Below are 21247 nucleotides of genomic sequence, written 5' to 3' on the forward strand. Positions count from 1 at the left end.
CTTAATTTCTGAAATTATAAAGAACACAAAAAAATTAAATCTAATACGTTTCTTGTCCATATGATTCAAAGTTCCTTGATACTCCTGAATTAACATATTCACTACATACAAAACTTTGATGAATTAAGCAAACGGATTTTATGTGACTTCTGTTTCATTAGTACTTGAGAGCTAGATGCATGCGTGGTCTGGCCGGGGCCTCCGAGATTACATGTACGGGCCTCGCACCACACCAGCTTTCGTGACGTCACAGGATTAGTCAAGTGTAGTCCATTTAAACATTTAACAAAGTGCATTGTAAGAGAATAATATTTAATTTTCTGAGTGAAAAGTCCTCCCTTATTCATTCAGAACGTTGCTTTCACCTGAAGAACGTCTCAAATGTTATATGACATTGGAAAATACGTAAATAATATTGACAGAAATAAAATCCAATCTTTACCGTTCTGCATAGAGTACTTTTATTTTTCAAATAACCAATGTAAAAAGGCTATATAGATAAAATTTCATCCTACATTTGGAACTTACTCTAAGTTCGTAAAGAATTATCGTCGTTAGTATATAACTGCTATTAAATTGCTGTGGAATTAGAACTTACTGTCCAAGTTATGTATGCAAGATAATTTTGTAAAAGTTTACGTACAGATGGTTGAAGAAATAGCTTGTAATATTAGAATTTCGTATTAAATAAGCTTTCCAACTTACCAAACTCAATTCCCGTGTATAATTTGATAAATGTTTAATTTTCTAGAAATCTGGTAAATATTTGGATGCACCTATTTCCGTGGTTTGGTTGTAGGTTACATTTTTTTTAAAAAAAAAACATTTTTTGCATCAAAAATCTTAACATGCAAGCAAAGAGAGAAAGTGTACAAATGATAATGCAACAAACGTCTAGCCTAACCTATTCGCAAATGCTAAGAATACCAATCTTAAATAACCTAATAGTAATTCAAACCCATTTAAAGGGATTTTCGATCACACGGAAAATGAAACTCGTTGAGAATATTAATTCAACATGCAAGCAACTTTCTTTAATTAAGAGGACCAAAGCAAAAAGCAAGAGAATACAATAAACCTAATGCTCTATCAGGAGATAATTGTTAAAGGAATATTGTATTTTAAAGTCCTTATAATTATATTCCCTTTTGGTAAGCATGTTACATAATGGTAGAAATCAGGTTGAGAGGTTGAGATAATATCTCGCTCTCCTACTTTTCCACAGAGCAAAAATGTAAATCAATCGAATGTGTTACATGAAATCACAATGACTGACTATGCAATGTATATAATCGTTATTCTTTACATAGTAAATTTTATTTTTAGCAACTTGGCTACAACTTGTCTACATTTCCAAATATCTTAAATGCTGGTGACACAAGTACACGTTTTTATATAATTAGTTCGTTAACTACATCTCAATAATCAAAAAGATCATCCTGTTTTTGACAGAAATAATCGGCAAAGGGAAAATATAATATCCATTACCGAGGACAAAGGTACAAAATTATCCACACCGTATTTTTGAAATATGCTAATAAAATTATATTGATGTACATTGTTTTTCTTTAATGTCATGTATATGAAGCACATAATTCTTGTAAACTGGAACATAACATGAAAGAGTAAGTGAATATCCTTTACTGTGACTGGAAAGAAAATGTGTTAAAGACGTGACTGTTGCAATTTAAACTGCACAATTTCAGACAATGTATGAGCAATAAAACGGACATACAGGGTGTCATTTTAATGGCGTAACTTAGTAACAAATAACACATTTTTTAAAATATTCACCTCGCTAGACGTTATTGTTGCTTTTATTACCATGGACTGACTATGGCACTGTACAGTATGTGCCGAAGTGTTCAGTTTTGAACAAAGAAACCTCGGAGTGCGCATCGCAAGGAGATGAGCGTACGATGGGTACAAAGAATCAAGTTAGTGGCGAACCGTAACCATACATTCGCAATTATCTCGAACGCTATCTATGTTCACTGAGACTTTTTTGCTTCTACTATCGTGTACTTTCACCGTTTCAGTTTTCGCTATCACTTCTGGTACATCTTAACCCTATATACACTAGATACATAACCCCCCCCCCCCACACACACACACACATAAATAGTGTGACATGAGGAGTTGATAAAAAAGCGCCCGCTAATGTTCTGAAATGCTAAATAGAGGTTCATTTTTTTAATAGTGTTCTACCTATCAAGTAGATAGGTATAATATTTATTTAATTACTGTTTGCCGTCCTCCGTGACAGAGTGGTTGGCACATCACGTTAGGACGTCAGGGTTAGAATCCCGGCCTGAGCCTGGTTGTTTATTTATTTTTTTATTTCATAAATTGAACGCAACAGGTATATTACTAAGTTATTGCGTTCATTATACGATAGTTGAGTTAACATTATGAATTTATTGCACAGATCAATGTAATTTAATATATAGCCTAGACAGATTCTATCGTAATTTATGTAATTAAATATTATTCGTTTCAATATTGGGGTTGGGAAAAATACGTCTACACTGTTTTCACTTTTATTGATATCGTTAAATGTTTTACACATGTTCCAAATAGGGGATATTGCCCATGAGTTGGTTCTACTTCTTTGGAGTCCGAATAGTCGCTTTCTTGGTTAATTGGATGTAGAAATCGAGCTGTGACAGGGCGAAGGGAGATTCAATGTGATTATTTAGGATTTTGTGGAGGAAAATTAGCTGGTGCATGATGCGTCTGATGTTGAGAGTTGTTAGGTTAAAATATCTGAGAATGTTCTCACGATATTCCATTTGAGGGTAAATACCTTCTAGTTTGTACTTTACGTGTCTTAAGAATTTAATTTGAATTCGTTCTATTTTGTTTATGTCTTGATGGGTTTGAGGGTGCCGCACTATGTTCGCGTATTCGATCTTCGCTTTAACGTAAGCTTTATAGAGCATCATTAAGCATCCGACACTTTTGAACTCCTTGCATGCACGCATTAAAAACTCCAGAAGTCTGTAGACCTTGTTTGTTATGAAGTTAACGTGCGTTTATTTTGTTTATTTATGCAATATTCGTATTTTATTGATGTAGTGTTTCGAGTATATGACATTTTGTAACTTTTTTTACTATTTAAGATTAGTTTGATCTTTCGCACCATTCCACAAGACTGTTTATATCCGCTTGTAACTCGGTGCAGTCACTGAAACTGCATATTCTATGCATATTTTTGAGTCGTTCGAAAATAGTAGCTTACCCGATTAATTTAAATATTCATGAAGGAAGATCGTTTATGTACATGAGAAAGAATAAGGGACCAAGGTTTGGGGAACTCCGGATGTAGCCTCGAATTCATCAGAAGTATTTCCCTGAAACGTGACGTACTGTTTGCGTTTTGTTAAGTAGGATTGACACAGTTGTGATTTTCACTTCATCAATTTCATCCTTTCATTCTGATTTTTGCGATGAACCAAAAGTGGCAGAAAAGTGAAGTAAAAAAAACTAAATCAATCAATCAAGTAATGTTTCCCCATTTTCATGCGTTTCCGTGCGAGTTCTTTTCATTGGTACATGAGACATTTTACATATAAGATATTTTACACATTACATTTTCATGTAATTCCGTGAATGAAATATATGGGATAGGTAGATAAAACTTTAGTCAGGTACGTTGCTTAAAATATGACTTCAGTCACAGACATGTCTTAAGCGAATCGAAATATATATTGCCTTTTGGTATTTTTACGATTGATTGATTTTTGAATTAAGCATTTTGGGTGCGTCGGCACATATGGCCATTGCGTACCCTTCAAGGTATACAGGGAAATATCTCTTGTCTGAAATTCTTACTTAAATATTTAAACATGTAGTGTAAAAAGCCTGTTGAGAAAAGTTGAAAGTGCATGTTGTAAAGGGACCTGCAAAACACACAGACACACACACACACACAACAAACTAAAAGCTTCCTCACAGACAGTGATAGAAGTCTGCCGTCATCTCCCAACAGGGATAACAAATAGTTGGAAAGATTTAAAGCTTGCCTGAGGAAAGCAAAATCGGCACATTCAACAAGAATATATCGAATACTTAGAACGACATTACTAACACGACATATTCGAGCTCTTGCAGCAAGTCACCATGGGTTAGACGGTTCTGTCCAATATGTAGTCGAGTGAGAAGAGCTTCCTCTCGACGAGAGGGACGGGACGAGGAACACCACGCACCTATGGTGGGCTTGATAGCCTGAAGCTTGTTCCCCGTTACTGCATCCTACTCTTCCTGCCAAGTCTCAAGAAGGTAACAACGAAAAAGGTTCTGCAAGTCCCTACCTGGCGGAAGGTGGAGAAGAACGTTGCCATCTGCATCAGCAGACTTGGTGGCTGCTTCGTTCTCATTTATGTCCACGTGACTAGGGGCCCAGCAGAAGCGGACGTCAGCACTGGCAGATAAGGACACGCGCTGTCGAAGAATACCCTTTACTACCGGATGCTGGGAATTCGGCGATTCCGGACTCTGAAGCAAAGTGAAGACAATGACTTTCTTCGTCGCTATTCTGCGAAATGCCTTGTGGGGGGGGGGGGGGAGTCTACCAACAAGTACGGTAACGAGTGTGGCGTGAGGCGTACTCAAGCAAGTGAGCAAGTACCACAAACTAGTCCAAGTCAAACTGGAAAATTCAGTAGCAAATCTAACCTCGTGTGATTCAGTGTCTTAAGAAAAATGTATCTATCTTTATGAAATGTTATGTAATTATTCTGTAATAAGTTTAAATTAGCGAACCTCGTATTTTAATTGCTTATTATATTACCTATTATACCAATTACACAATATCTAACAATAGAAAACTCAATTTTGCAGAACATATGGATCCTTCAACGCAAAAGTTCGAATCAATAATCCAGAGCTTTCTCATGGGCGTGGAGTTGTTGTCAAGGGAACCAGAAACTCAAATGGCAGGGTTTGTGACGATACTGGATCTGTCCGCATTTGGACTGAGTCTCTTGCGATGGGCAACGCCTAAGAATCTCAGCATTATCATGTCATTCATTCAGGTAAGAATGGTAATAATTTGTAGCACAGCATCACATGGGACAATTTGTTATCCATTGTCTGTCTATTTTCTCGATTTCTTCTAACACTGACGATTCGATTGTGTAGTAGTAACGTCTTCCTCTTGTAACCAAGGGGTCCCGAGTTGAATACCTGGGGCATGCACATTGTAGATCTCACTTTGAACTGTATGTTCAGTCCTGATATTAGCCTATCTCTGAAAATGGACTTAAAATTTCAACTCTCCTCACACTGCTTTCGTAACCCAATGAATGCACTTCTCTTGTGGCTGCCACAATGCAACCTGATACAGGACAATTCAGAAGCCTTTGGTGAAGGTGATACCTAAGCACATGAAATATACACGTAAATGAGAAACAGAAACGAAGGAATCTAATAAAACTATAATAGAGTAGAGTAATATGATAATACATACAGGCAAAAGTCCTGCACCACCCTTTTAATTTGAAAATTAATTGACGGAGGACGATAAAATTTCAGATATGGATAATTGGGGTGGGCGCACATCAGATGAAGCTAGGGTGTATCATAGCGGCCATCTTGTAAGCCGCCATCTTAGAATTACATCATATTTTTAAATGGGAAGGGGGTCATGTAGCATATCATTTTACATATGCGTTTTCTCAGAAATAAGAATATGCCGTCATTTTTTCCCTAACTTTATTCGGTGAGGATATTTTCACAGTTGAAGTTCACATTTAGCATCTTCAAGATGTGTTCTATGTGTTGCCTGTTCTGTGCTATACACAACTTAAGACGTTTCATTCGGTCCTCATGGACACGCAATAACACTGCAGGGTCGATAGAGTCACATGCTTGTTGGATCCGGTGCTGGAGATATAGGAGATCAGTGTTTTTCTCTCGTTAAACTATGGCTTTAAGATGACCCCAAAGGTTAAAGTCAAGTGGCGTAAGGTCCGGAGAACGGGCCACTCAGTGGGCCCTCTTCGACCAATCCAGTGACCCGGGAGCTGTTCATCCAGCCACTGCCTGACATATAACCCGTAGTGCGGAGGCGCGCCTTCCTGCTGGAAATCGGTTTGTAATTCGCCATCTGGGTTCATTAGTGAGGGGAACACATCTTCCTGGAGAATATTCAGATATCTCTCCCCATTCAGGTTGCCGTGGATGAAGACAGGTCCCACAATTCAGGTGTTCCATATCCCAAACCATTCAATTACCTTTGCACCGACTTTCTTACGAGGATCTGTCCACAATGGGTTGGTATCTGAACAATAACGATGATTCTGCTTATTTACCTCACCGTTCACGAAGACAATGACCTTATCGCTAAACAGAACACTTTTCGGGAACTGGGGATTCTCATTGCAACGAGCCAAAACCCAGTCTGCAAACTCTAAGCCTGTCTGGGTCATCCTCAGTTAAGAAATGCTGCATTTGAATTTTGTAGGGATGCCGCTTGTTAGTATGCAACACACGGAGTATGGATCTCTGACTGACTCCTGACTCTGAAGCCAAACGTCGGATACTGCGTTTCGGGCTCTTGACCAAGGATTCCACGATTGCTGTTGCTGTTTCTTCGTTGGTAGCTGTTCTCGCCCGTCCACTACGTTCTCTTTCGCACACGGATCCCGTCTTCTTACTCCTTAAACTTCTGCGTTACACGCAACACTGTGATATGTGAGATGTCGTCTCTCTCTGGATGTCGGGGATTGAAATCTTCTGCAATGACCCTGTCACTGCGCTACCCACTTATAACAACAATTTCGATCCGTTCTTGGAGATTTAGAGCCATGTCAGATCACCTGGAACAAATAAATAAAAATCCATTACATTACGCTAAATGTGAACTTCAACTGTAAAGATGTCCTCCCAAATAAAGTTAGGGGAGAAATAACTGCATATTCTTATTTCTGAGAAAACGCACATGTAAGATGATGTGCTACATGACCCCCTTCTTATTTAAAAATCTGGATGTAATTCCAAGATGGCGACTTTCAAATTGGCCACCATGATACACACTAGCTCTATCTGGTGTGCACCATCCCCATTACCCATATCCGAAATTTCATCGGCCTCTGTCAAGTCGTTTTCAAATTAAAAGTGTGGTGGCGGACTTTTGCCTCACCCTGTACAACAAAACGATTTATTATAAAGAAGAAGGAGGTAAAAGAAGTTGGCTACAAGCCCTGACCACAGAACTTTTTTACGAGGAGCTTTCAAGTCAAACCGGTAGATTTTATTTTACAGAATGACAGAACACATTTGAACGCATGTAAATTAGATTTTTATTTCTCAATGTAATTTGCCTCTACACTCTTGCACTGAACCCAGCGTTTCACTAGTACTTGGATATCAGCAGCGCTGAAATATTTCTAAGTAGGCTTCCGTCAGCGCAATGATCTGACCTCCGAAAACTCCTTTAAGGCTTGATTCACATCTACGCTCAAGTAACGCTCAGGTCACGCTCCGCTCATGGTACAGTCAAATATTGTCATTTGTGTGTGTACAATGGGAAAAGAGGTGTTGGTCAACCTTCTGCTATGGAAAAAAATATTTTTTTGATATCTAGCTCCGAATGAAGATTAACAACGAACTTGTTCTTTGTTTACGGAAAACGATACAAAACAACACCCCCTTTTTAAGTTGAGGGAGGAGACTGTTCACACGATGTGCGTGACAATCCGGTTCTTAAAACTAGGCTTACAAATTCAGGGTGAGGCAGTCAAACAGAAAGATTTTAAAAAATCACAAAAAATAGAGAGAACAAATATTAGTTATATTTTGAACATTAATGTAGGGGAAGGTGGAGGACTTTGCAACACTTTTCAGTTTAATTTTTTTTATTCAAAAACTGTTACAGTTGGAACAAGTTACAAATATGCTATGAAATGGTACATCTTTTGGCTACTTAAGAAACAAATATGAAATTTTAATTTTGAACCTCAAGTGAGAAAAGTCTGTTAATTTAAAGCAGGTCCGAGTGTTGCTATGTGCCCCATGCATGGGGTAAGTTGCAACAGTGTTTGGGGTACGTTGCAACAGGGATTATGCGTTGTCTGAATGACACTATCTGCAATCAATGCACACATAATAAGGATTTCTCTCCGCGCACAGCCAATGGGACCACATTTTGCATTGTTTGCACTGCACCCAGTCTTCTTCTTCTTTGTAGGATTCTCCACACACTAAACAGTGATATTCTTTGCAAGAACTTTGGAATAATGTTTCCTTGCACGTAATTTTCTTCTTGCCCTTTTCCTTTGCTCTACTCTTCTTTGCATCTTCCAAAGCCTTCAGGTGTGTCTGTTAGAATGGCACTTCGTTTACGTTTACGATTCGTCGTTTTCCTGGGTTTAGCCTTTGGGTATGGACGAACATTTTCAGGAGAGAAGGAAACTTTAGGTCTACTCACTACTGAAGACATTTGTGTGCCACTTGGACCCGGCATTTCAATTTGCGAAAGCAAATGTTCATTTTGAACATCACCTGAAGATGATTTAGTTGGCACTGACTGCATCGCACCTGGCAGTTAGGACTATGTCATCACTATCAGATACGGGAGGCCTACTATCTATCTGTTGTGCTGGATTTCGTCGATCTGAAACGAAACACGACGCAAAGTCGCTTTCTTGGAATACCTCAGAATTGAAGGGAAATATTCCTGTTTGAACAAAACCTGATGTTATGTTGGTAGGGGTAACTTTTTTCAGAAATGATGTTTTAACTATCTGTGGTATGTCGTCGATTGTAAGAGTTTTTCCTGGATGATTCTTATGCCAATAATCAATTGCTCGGCCACACACTTTCTTAAATGGACCAAAAACACTGACATCTAACGGTTGTAGTCGATGCGAACAGTGTGGAGGAAATGACAAAAGGGTAATATTATTATTTTTGCATTCATCTAAAGCTTAGGATTCACCTGAGAAATGAAGTGTCGAATGAATTGGACAAACGTTTCCTCAATCATCCAACCTGAACCAGTAGCTGCTCCAATGCAGTCTGTTGGGCCATCTCGAATGAAATGGTCCCGAAAGTTCTTACGTGAAAATATTAGCATTGGAGGTATAAAAGTCCCTTGAGCACTAACTGCCACTGCAACTGTCACAAGTTCACCTCTTTCTGCACTGCTCACTATGCCAAACTGTTTTGTTCCTTTTTCGAGCTACAACCTTATTTTGTTTCATGACAGTTGTGACACCAGTTTCATCCATGTTCCAAATTCTTGAGGATGAATAATTGTTTCTGGACAGAACTTCGGAAACTTTGTCAAGAAACATGCGCACATTTTCTTTGTTGAAACTGGACATTCGTGCTAAAGAAGTTGATTCAGGCAAGCGCACCGAAATATATTTGTTTCTCTGTAGGAATCCCCTGAACCATTCAATACCAGCCATTCCGTTTACAGACCATGATGAAGGAGCACTTATGTCAAACTTAACTGCATAGAGATGAGCCAATTTTCGCACTTCCTGTGGTGTTAATCCAAACATAATCTCACTGGAACGCTGCAAGTACATTTTGAAGATATTCTCTTCTTCCTCTGAAAACACTTTTCACGGTTTCGCATAACCACAACTTATGTTCTGTCCCTCATGAGGACCACTTTCTTGTAATTTCTTCTTTTGTATGTATCTTGAGAGGGTTGAATAATGAATGTTGAACTCTGCAGCCACTTGTCTTAAGCTGACATTTTTGTCATCTTCGTGTTCCAGGACTAAATTTGCTGCTCTATCCATCACATCAGGCGGTGTAGTCCCCTTTTGGGTCTTCCTCTTGTAGTTCCTCATTTTGCAGGCTACCTGAAACAATAGAAATAATAATAATAATAATAATAATACGGCAACAACTATACAGCAATTCGACAACAATAGTTTCGGTGGAAACATAAGAAGGAACATTTTTTTAGAAATAAATCTGCAAGACGAAAGAGACCATTTCAGAAAGCATAACAATATTAATGTTCCGTGCTGCTACTAGAAATTACATGCACATGATTATAAACAAAAATTCATTCACAATTTACGTATATATCTAGCACTACTAAGTGAAATATAGTGTTCTCTTGCCGTACTGACGTGCGTGTAATTTTGTATAACAATAAATAAGTGAAAATTCAAAATGTGTGTTGGTTACTGAATATAGGACTAAATATATGTATTTAGTCCTATATTCAGTAACCAACACACATTTTGATCACATTTTTCTTTTACTTGTAAAATTAGTAAACAATAAACCGTATTTCGATTTATCACATTCGGGACAGTGAACAATTACATTCAACATCATATTAAAGCGCTGGTCTGTCATGGGGCAGTTTGCAACATTGTGGGGTTAGTTGCAAAATCTGTTGCAACTTGCCTCACCGACATGTTTGATTAAGAAAGCTATTCTTGGCTCCACAAAAATTGCATAACATAAAAAACAATATCACTTTCCACACCTTCAATAAACATGCTTTCAATTGACCACATGTCGCATGCTGTGGTCATTTATAGGAATTGCGTATTAAAAATTGTAAGAGATTCTTAAAAATTACTCACCGTCCTCAAAATTCTTATTTCTTCCTCCACTCTGACAACATCTGAAAAACTGGCGTAATGAACGGTTCATCAGAGACACCTACCAACGTGTGTTGGAACGACAGTAAGCGCAACGCAGTAGAGCCATCGTACATAACAGAAAAAGCACTGTTGCAACGTGCCCATGTTGCAAAGTGCCCCACTTTCCCCTACTGTACATGAGTGGAAATTACTAGTGTACCTGAAAAATGTTCATTTTTTTAATATGGTACATAAGTCCTTGGTGTTGCAAACAATGTCGGAGTCTCAGAGTAAATCCGCCCATGACGTTGCGTAACATCTCCAACGGAATGTTGGTGATCTCTTGCCGAATTCATTCTTTCAAATCATCCTGGTTCTTGGACACTTGTCCTTGAATACTTTACTTTACCCCAAAGTAAAAAGTCAAGAGCCGACAAGTCGGGTGAACGGGCAATCCTCGGAATATCGCCGAATCTGCTGATGAGACGACCAAGAAATGCAAGTCTGAGCACATCCATAGACACTCTGGCAGTATGGCTAGTTGCTGGAAGAGTGTTTCTTCATCTGGGTCATAGACATCGAGGGCACGCAGGAAAAAGGTTACCAACATGTCAGCATAACGTCCAGTGATTACTGTCACCGTGTTCATTTTCGAAAAACTTGGGCCCGATGATTCCACAAGATGATAATACACACAGCACTGTTACTGTTTTCTGAATGGAGATGTGTTTCATGGAGAGTGTGTGGATTATTTTCTGACCAATACCGAATGTTCTGCTTGTTGACCAAGCCACTAAGGTGAAATTGTGTTTCGTCACTCATCCATACGTTGTGAACTCTATCTTCATGTTCTCCAATAACATTTAACATCTCTTGGCAAAAGCGTATTCGTTTCTCGTAATCTTGAGGTATCAGGGCTTGCACTACCTGCATCTTGTATGGATGGTAGTGAAGGTAATTCTTGATATTCCTTCTCATTGTTCGATTGCTGAGACCAAGTTCTGCGCTGTGCCGCCTAGTTGACTTTCGCGGACTTCGTCCTAAGGCTGCACGCACCCGATCAATATTCTTTGGGGTTCGGCGTGTTTTCTTCACTACCATTTCATTTCTTTGTTGTGCTAGCAGTGGCTTCAAAAGTTCTCACCAAAAGGCCGATAGTGTTAGCAGAAGGCACGGGAACATGTGGGGGTAACTGAAACTCTCCATGGAAAGCGCGTTGAGCTCCAACAAAACTATCGGAGTTTTTGTAATATCCTTTACAGCAAACGCACGCTGCACACTCGACCAACGCTCCATCGCTACTGAAGCTTCCGGCTGTCTATACTGAACGTAACTCCAACTGACAGCTGGGAAACAGCGAATCAGCGATCAGTTAAGTTTTCTTCGACTGACATTGAGCATTTTCGAGTTGCAAGATTCCGAACGTTGTTCGCCGGACGAAACAAATGAACGTTGTGTCCACCCAAGACCATCTTGAGGTTCAGGTCGCAGCGCTCAGTCAAGACGTCATCATCTGGAGGCGATCGTCTTAACGTTGTAAACTCATTGTCGTATTTTTATTGTAGAGAATTAAGGTATATTTATTTCTTTTGTGAAGTTAAATTTTCACATTTACCCTTCCGACGAATATAGTTAGAACAAAAAGGTAGAATATTGAATATTTACACCAACATTTTCATTCAGGAAGTCACTATGGCTACCACAAAAATTCCTACCATAGCACAAAGAAAGAGTTGCGCGGAAAAAATAAACGTATTTCTTCAGAAAATGTTATCCGGCATATTTGTCAGGTACAGTAAAACTCGTTACAGCTTTTGCATGAACATTTGTATGTAAAAATCAGTGGATTAAATCAAATCCCCGCTTGTTAGGTTGACTGTAAACTTGCCAAGATACTTAATCAAATTAAATTTTATTTAACTTTACCCAAAATTAATCAACCAGATAATGCAGATATTCTGTATAGCTATACAATCTCAATACAAAAACTTAATTTATATAACCTTTCAACAAATGTGAAAGAAATTTGTACAAGGGCAATGTTACATTTTTGTGAATAAGGACTAAACCTAAATCACTTGCACATTGTAATTTCAACCGTTTTGACTTTATTGAACGAAAGATAATAAGCAAATTGAATCTTTTCATTGTCGTTAGTAAGATCTGTGACCATAACTTAAGAGTTAAAAAAAGAAAGCAGATTAATATTTCGATCTTAGCGTTCATTTGGAAAATAAACATTTGGAATATTTCCTCACACTGTGTTTACACTCTGTTACAAAATCGTGAAGAATGTTAGTGAATTATGAAACAATAAACATTACCAATGATTTAATAATCAAAATTACGAACATCGAAGCTTCACAAAAACAAAAATAAAATAACAGTTCACTTGAAACAAGTTTATAAAATTTACTACATTTGTAGTTCATAACTAGGTAATAAAATGCTTTTTGTGTAAAAACATTTGTGTTTGAAACATAAGTAATGTAATCTTGGATAATTTTACACACGAATATTTCATCGAAGTTCTTGTTACACATAGTACCCTTGTATTTGAATGCATAACATATCTTCCATTCACCTCCGATTAGCCTAAAGAAGCATAAAAGCGTGGTAAAATAAGAATGTCAGTGTACACATGTATCAATTTGGATCAGTTGTATAGCTTTCTCTCATTAAGCATATTTTGAAACTGAAAATTTGTGTAAATTATATGAATATGTTATCGAATGCTTGCATAACATTTAAACTAACAAACTGCTTTGGTAGACATAACCGTAATATTTTAAACTTTGATTAAATCTTGAAACAAATTATTTTGCAATCATAACAAGGCATCTTAACATTAACCTTAACGTTGTAATTCAGGGTAAATTATTTGATATTCCTTAAACAATTGTTGACAAATGATAAAACTTGACGGAATCTAAGATTATATTAGATGCCTATTCCGGACACTTGAAATCTTTTGATGTAAAGATTTAATGTGTCCGGAATAGGCATCTAATATAATCTTGAACTATTTCTGATATTTATTTATGAGTATAAAACCTTTGTTACTTAACTTGTATTTTTTCGTAGGGACCGAATCACATGGAATTGCCCTAAAAAATTTCTCATTTTCAGCAACATCTTGAAGAATTGTCAACGTTACTCTTACCTTTTTCATCATAATTGCCTCTGCAATTGAGCACACAACACTTACACAATACCTTTTGTACATTTAAGCATATTTACAAGTCATGTAAACTCGATTACAGTTCCTAAATTTGCATTACAATTCCATATTCACTACAAAGGTCCATCATTGATTCCGAAGAAGCAAATCAGACATGGCGGCTATCTCGCCTCCAGTTGATGACGCTTGGTCACGTGCATGGAGCAAGCCATCAGGCTTTCAGATAGAGAAGGTAATGGTCCACCACATGTTGCCAAACGTACCGTTAGGCGAGAAGATGTCTTCTCGGGTAACGGTATTGTCAGAACAAAAAATCAGTGGGGGTTGATGGTACAACTGCACACGCGGTCCTGAAGGATGAAGTTTCCGGAAGGACCCCCCACAGGTCGGAATGCAGGTGGAAACACATTCATATAAAGACAACTGGCAAAAACAGAAGTACGCTTGGCAACGTTGCTTTGGGAGAGCGATGTGATCCCTTCAGGTCTTACTTTGCAACTGAGTTTGTTGATACTCATTGGACCACACGCCCCCGAAAATGAGTGGGGGACAGGACGCGCCAGAAATAGCCATCAAGGTCAATCGCCAGTTGAAGTTGCGATCAGTATGGTGTCCCGACAAAACGTACCAGCGCCGAAACGTACAACTTCGGTTTTTGCGACGAAACGTACCACTCAGATAAACAGCTACCTGTGAAGGATCCACTAATAACTTCAAAATATTTACTTCGCGACAAAACGTAACACTTGGAGAAAAACGCTTGAACTTGCCCTTGACATGTCAAACATTCCAATACTGTGCGCTATCTGCCACCCGAATCAGCAGCTTGTTAACTTGACCTTGAGTTAGGTTAAGTTAGATTAGGTTATAGGTTAATGCTCCCAAATTGGCAGCCATATCTGCGATTCGCCAAGTGTTTCCTTCGACAGAAATCAGTGCTTCTTCCATTTTAAGAAATGCCTTTGGCGTAAAGTTTCGGTCGAATATCGAGAGAATGAGGAAATCCTTTGCAATACGCATGTGTGCCGCTCTGGCCTTCTTAAAAACGGAGGAAGTTTATGATGGATGGCTGAAAATACACTCTCTAAGGCCCAGAATCAGCTAAGCTAACTCTTTTCTTTGATTACTTTGTGAATAGTTGGTTGCAAAACGCGGAAATTCGAATAACAGTGTGGAACTGTAATAACAAAGGACACGATTTTTGATGCCGTCCCATCAAGTGGTACTTTTTGTCGCATCGCAAATATTTTAAGACTCATTAGAAGACCCTTCGCAGGTAGCCGCCCAGTTAGTAGGTACGTTTTGTCCTGGTAAGTTTTGTCGATGGTACGTTTTGTTGCGTATTCGATCAGTATAGGCTACCAAGGTCATGCCCCCACTCTCATAAAAGCCAACCACGCCCGCCAGCCATTCCTGAAATCTTCCTGTTTGACTGCCTCTTGCAACGTCATGGGCGGATTTACTCTGAGACTCCGACAATGTGTGCAAAACCAAGGGTGGCATCTTACTGATACCATATTCAAAGAGACGAACATTTTTCAGGTACACTAGCAACTTCCACTCATGTACAGTACATTCATGTTCAAATAATAACTAATATTTGCTATCTCTATTTTTTGTGATTTTTTTAAATCTTCCCGTTTGACTGCCTCACCCTGTATTTGTCAAGTGTTGCGTTGGAAACTATGTAATAAAAGAAATGGTCAACAATGTCGATATGAAACAATGAACCTGAAAATGTTCATGCCAAAACTAGACAAAGTAGTGTTTACTATTGTTGACATTTACAGTTTTGCACATTCTAGCTGCAAATAGATATTTGCCGCTTACAAACCAAATGTATAACATCAATAAACAGTATTGTATTTATAATAACCGACCTTCGTGGCCTAGTGGTTAGCATAGCGCGCTACGATGCCACGTGCCCTGGGTTCGGCCTGGGCATGGATGTTCTTTGTGAGCCCCTCCATCAACTTCGTCATATCACCACGCATTCTCGATTGTCTAGTTGTGAGCAAATTGTGTCGATCATCGGGTAAAATAATGTTACTCTGAACCAGCTCTCTCAGTTGGTAAGTTTTTGGTCCTGACAGAGTTCGTCAAAGTGCTTCTTTGTCTGACTGATTATTTTGTCAGAGAATTCATTTGAAATCTTCCACTTGGCAATGGTTTATACTTATTTTCATTACTTCAACAAGTGATTCAAGTAAACCCCGAAGCCCAGTCGCGCTCCTTAACAGTTTTTATGCAGCCATTACATCACGAGATGCTATTTTTATTGAGGTAGAAGTGATATTTATCTGGTCCAAGACTTTACGTTGAACAGTCAATAATAAAATTGAGCGGTGGCTCAGTCGGTAACGCGTCTGACTACCATGCTCAAGGTCCTGGGTTCGATCCCCGGCCGGTTCAAATCCGGGAACTTTTCTAACGATGGAAGCGGCCCCGGCACCCACCCAGCGTCGAATAACATGGGTACCTGGGGGAAACCCTGGGGGGTAAAGGCGGTCAGGGGTGTGATGCTGATCACATCACCCCCACTCACGACCGGATCAAGAAAGTGTGGGGCGTTACCCCCACACCCCCTATACGCCTTCATGGCGTTGTGCTAAGCACAGGGGAGCACTTTACCTTTACCTTTTTAGTCAATAATAAAATGTAACTGAAGGACACAATTTTCCCCACAAGAAGCCTCACTCCCTTCATTTGGCTTCCTGCTTGTTAATATTACTTATGTAAGAAAATCTTTCAAAACATCACAAAACCTCTCTTTAAGAGCATACACAGATTCATGTCTTCCTACCCATATTGTTAGATTATTAAGCTTTCTCAGAGTTGGGTTCGGCTTATTTCTTGTTCAAGATTTTAACTCTCGCCATCGCAAAATACTGTTACCAGAAAAATATACACATTCTGAACTGTTTTAAAAAATAGATCTCTTCTTCGGTTACCATCTACGGCTTCTTTAAGAATAAATTTAAAATAATAAGCTTACGGCACTGACGTACCCAAAGGGAAGCTGATGAGGCTACACCCCCTCCCGAAATTTTGAGAATATCAACATTTTCAAAAGAAAGTAGTGAAGAACTTGGGAAAGTTATCACTTCGTGCTATATGCAACTCCTTCTTCAATTGGCTCCCGATTATCATTTTTGTCTTTGAAGAAGTATTGAAACGAAGGTTAAAAGTAGTAATTCCGAAATATTTTATAGAGTATCTCTTTTTTTCTACAACGCAGCTATGTAGTATCCACCATCACAATTTCGAGAAAGAAATCCTCTGTACGCTATGGAATTGAGATGCAAGGTATTGGTTCTCTTTTGTACATACACCGATTTCCAGGTGAGCGTTGCAATCCTACTTTAATTGTTGAAGCAGTTGTTGTTGTAAGTATATTTTATGCACAGATTGGCTAATCGGTACTAGACATAGAATTTAAACTGGAATCCAAAACACTGTGCAATGCTACTCCATCGGTATTGAAACCATGGCCCCTTGATTACAAGGCGAATACGTTCCACTACGTCATCGTGGAGGACCCTTAGTTTAATTGTGTTAAACCTTGCATAATTTCATCTCTCTAGCATTATTTGCTTAGCACGGTGGGAAATTGTGGCATAGGCTTCAGACGTGCACTTATACGAAAACACCAGCAATGGGTCTCACGTGTCACTGTAATCTTCCTGCAGGGTCAGTCTAACAAAAAAATAAGTCAGGATAATCCATTACAGTCTTATGGCCTTTCGGGATATTTTTACCTCGAGGGCCCGGAGGCACCTCCCCGGCTGCCCCAACCTAGTTACGCCCCTGTGATGGGGTGCGATGTTGAAAATAAAGGAAAACTGAAACATGCATGGATGCTTTAGCCACTACTTCAAATACCAGTGACTTTTTAGTAGGCCTCTGTGAAAATATGACAATGACTTGATTCATTTTTGTTTGCTTACCACTACATGTACAAAGAACTATACGTGGCTTCCCTTTTATATACTAAGTATCATTGGCTTTCCTGTAGTATACAATAATAGTGGTCTCTCTTCAATACTAAAATTATACACTCAATGTGACGACATGGTTTTAATAAGTCATAACGTAAATGCCACTGCAGCACAAAAAAAGAAACATGATATGGTTGAATTAACAAAACACGTTTCGTTAAGCTATTTGGTAACTGTAATCAAAACAACAACAAAAATAAATTTTTAAAATAAAATTAACTAAAGTTGGTAATTTTATATTATATTTCATATATATTTATGTTATATTATATGCATGTATACCATTACTAAAGAGTCTTTACTTTAGTACTGGTGAATAATAATTTATTTGTCGCTTGTTTAAACAGACGTTTCGTTGCCACAAACTATTTTTGATTATTCCGAACTTTTTCCTCTGTGAAGAGTTAATAGTATTTTCGGCTGAATGTAAGTTTTGAAGAAGGGGTGATGAAAATTAAGCAAGCAAATCAAGCACCCTTTCGCACTCCTCTTCCCCCGGCGCTACCCCTGCTGACGTTGATCGTACCTTGACCGGAGCGAAGCTTGACTGCTAGTGTGGATAGTCTACCCCGTGACCATGAGCGTTGCTTGAGCGTAAATGTGAATCAAGCCTAAGAGTACAAACAGGTAAAAAATCGCTTGGAGTGAGTTGAGAACTGGAAGAGGGTGAATGACTAATTCCCAGACGATTCCTCTAGTTCTGCAGATCGTTCGGTGAACATTATGCGGATGTGCAGCAACGTAACATTTTTAGTGATGCAACTTGGCCGCTTTTGTGATTATGTTGAAACTTCCGATAAAGATGTGGCTATATATTATCCGTCGTTTTTCCAGGACTAGGCGTTGCACTCGCTGAATGTTCACAGGAACGACCGCAGTAGGCTCCGAGCCAACTCGGCCGGGATCGTCTTGTTGTAAACCGTTTTGCACCATTCTAATGTCTTACCACAGATAAGGGTATGCCTTATCATACACTTATCTGTGGTCTTACTGCGGTTAAGAGTTCCGTTCCATCACCGTATAGTGTGCTTGAAATCTTTGCATGCTCCTTGATTCACAAGAAATTTCTACACAAACCGCTTTTCTAAGTTCGCACTCACAGGCTTCTCCACCATCTTGTTAAACAAGTGAAACGAGTTGTCCGCAAGATTAGCGCTCCACGCGGCAATAGCGGACACGTTTCTCTTTTAAGTAATACCTTTTATACAAGTGTGGGTGTGTTCCGTTGTTGCTAAAAGTCGAAAGTTCAGGTTTGACTTAATCTCACTCGTACAGTTAATGCAAATGTGTGTGTGCACATTTTCTCACAAATCTAAAGTTGAAATTGAAAATGCTGTTCAAAAACAGGGTTTTCGTGAATTTTGCTAATTTCTCACTCGCAAAAAATAAACATGTATAAGGAACCGAAAGGAGGGCATTCCAAGTATTCCATACACATATTAGTGTGTGATCACTGATCAGGGTGAACAAAGAATAGTGAAGTCAGGGGTGAATGCAAAGTAGGAAACATGTACATTACGGAAAGTTCCCTTCTTAAAAAATAAATAAATAAACACTTTATATTTTTCCGACTAAATATTACATGTACTTACAATAAGTTACAAAATTCGGCTCCGTGGAACTTGCGTCGATGTAACTTCCGCCGACAAGAAAAACCGTGGAAACACCGTGATGAATGGGGAAGTTGCGCCGAAGACGCATTGTTACCAACCCGAAATCAAATACCCCAAATCGTCGAAGATAATAAATAAACATATACCAATGCGGAATCATATTTGTTACTTATATTTCCAAGTTACATACATTAGAATTTATAATTGTTAACATAATTTCTTACATAACATTGATCATTGGTCATTCTACAATTACAGAAAGTACATTACACTCTACATTATACAGAAAGTACTTTATGAAACACATGACAAACATTATCCAAGTCTTTGAACATACCCCAAGCTTCGAAGACAAGTCCTCAAGTCCCCTGATTTTTCAAGCCCGACTTTACCGACGAATACAGGGGAAGTTCGGTAACCATTTCGTAACTGTTATCCTCTACAGCTTTCATCTCTTGCGAGAACACTTCGGGAACAGGTACGTGTAAACCTACATCTTCCCATACTCTCTTCATACAAAGTCAGTGCCTTCCTCACTTCAGCTGCTGCTATATTTGGTACCCAGGTATGGTCTTTCTGCGAAATAATTGTTTCCGCATTTGTTGATATTGTCGCCGGACAATACCCTCTTCTCGTTCAGGCATGACTGAAATAACATAAAAGAATTGTTATATGGTGTACGGTTTCTATTAAATAATTAATTAATTCTATTAATTACAACAAACAAGAAATATATTATTATTACAATTTATAAAGAAACTTACCCATAGCACTGATTCCTTGTTTCTCCTCTTGAGGCGAAATTGATGCCCCTGACGAATGAGCAGTTACTTCGAACTCCATTTCTTACACGATACAAGTATGGAAGTACTTACAAGTCTGGTCTTTATGTTCGTATTTCTATTCGTAGGAAAAGTGAAAGGTGTATTTCAATTCGTATGGAAAAGTGACAGGTTTTTCTATTGGCTTACAGGTAAAGGAGTGTAAGTGGGGTTGACAACACTTAACGCAAAATCAATCCCGGAGCAAATTCTACGCGGCGCAAATTACACTGGCGCAAAATCCCCTCACCCCAAAATTCCTCATGAAAAATAATTCATTTGACTTAGAATTCTTGAAAAAGAAATCTGGTCAGTACTGACAAGTTTTACTCACAATCGCAAATACTTACAACTTTACCGAATTATATTAAATTTCGTCTTCTGATGGGGCTTCCCCGTCTCTTGCCCTTTGTTCGAGATAAAACAAATGCAACGAAGTGTTGTTGTACTCAATGGTGTGCCAATGGAAGGGTCTGATGAGGGTACAGCTCCTCTCAAATCAAATACACGAGAACATAACATTTTGAGGTAAAAAACTGTAGGATGTTACCTGCAATTAAATGAATACACATATGGTCTACTGGAAATTATGAAATTGTCAATGATTGCGAATAATTTATATTTATAATTGTTTATTTTAATATATATTTTATTTATTAATTTATTTATTTTACTCAAATTCATTTTAAAAGTAATCTTAAAAAAATAAGGAAAATTTTGTACAAATTTTATTTTCCAAGGCTTACGCTGCACTTGAGAAGCAGAATTTTTAAAAAGTTAGCTGGTCAATCTAGTTTTTAAATCTTAATATTAAAAGCATATAATTGATAATACATCGTCCATTGATACTAGATAATAAATACCTACAAAATATCGTTCACTTTATGAAATATGAACATGTTCTTTTCTAATATTATTAAGTTCACTCACTCAAAACGAAATGAGTGGTACACTACTGCTTGTAGTATTCCATTTTGTATTCTCAATGCCACATGGTTACTTTACAACGACGTTTTTTCTCTCCCACCTCAGCGCAATAACATATTTTCTTCCACTCATTGTTCGATCGGTT

General features: G+C 38.3%; 1 protein-coding gene across 1 annotated transcript in view; it reads left to right on the forward strand.

The window, feature by feature from the left end:
- The window catches only part of LOC145979501 (alpha-tocopherol transfer protein-like), a 42179-nt gene that overhangs the window by 16073 nt on the left and 4859 nt on the right, over window positions 1–21247 (forward strand). Inside the window, exon 5 of the mRNA XM_083112437.1 lies at window positions 4843–5036. Within this exon, the coding sequence (XP_082968563.1) occupies window positions 4843–5036 (194 nt within the window). The remainder of the gene's footprint in view (window positions 1–4842; window positions 5037–21247) is intronic.

Source organism: Lepisma saccharinum, chromosome 26 (assembly GCF_977018435.1).
Source record: "Lepisma saccharinum chromosome 26, izLepSacc3.1, whole genome shotgun sequence".
NCBI lineage: Eukaryota > Metazoa > Arthropoda > Insecta > Zygentoma > Lepismatidae > Lepisma > Lepisma saccharinum.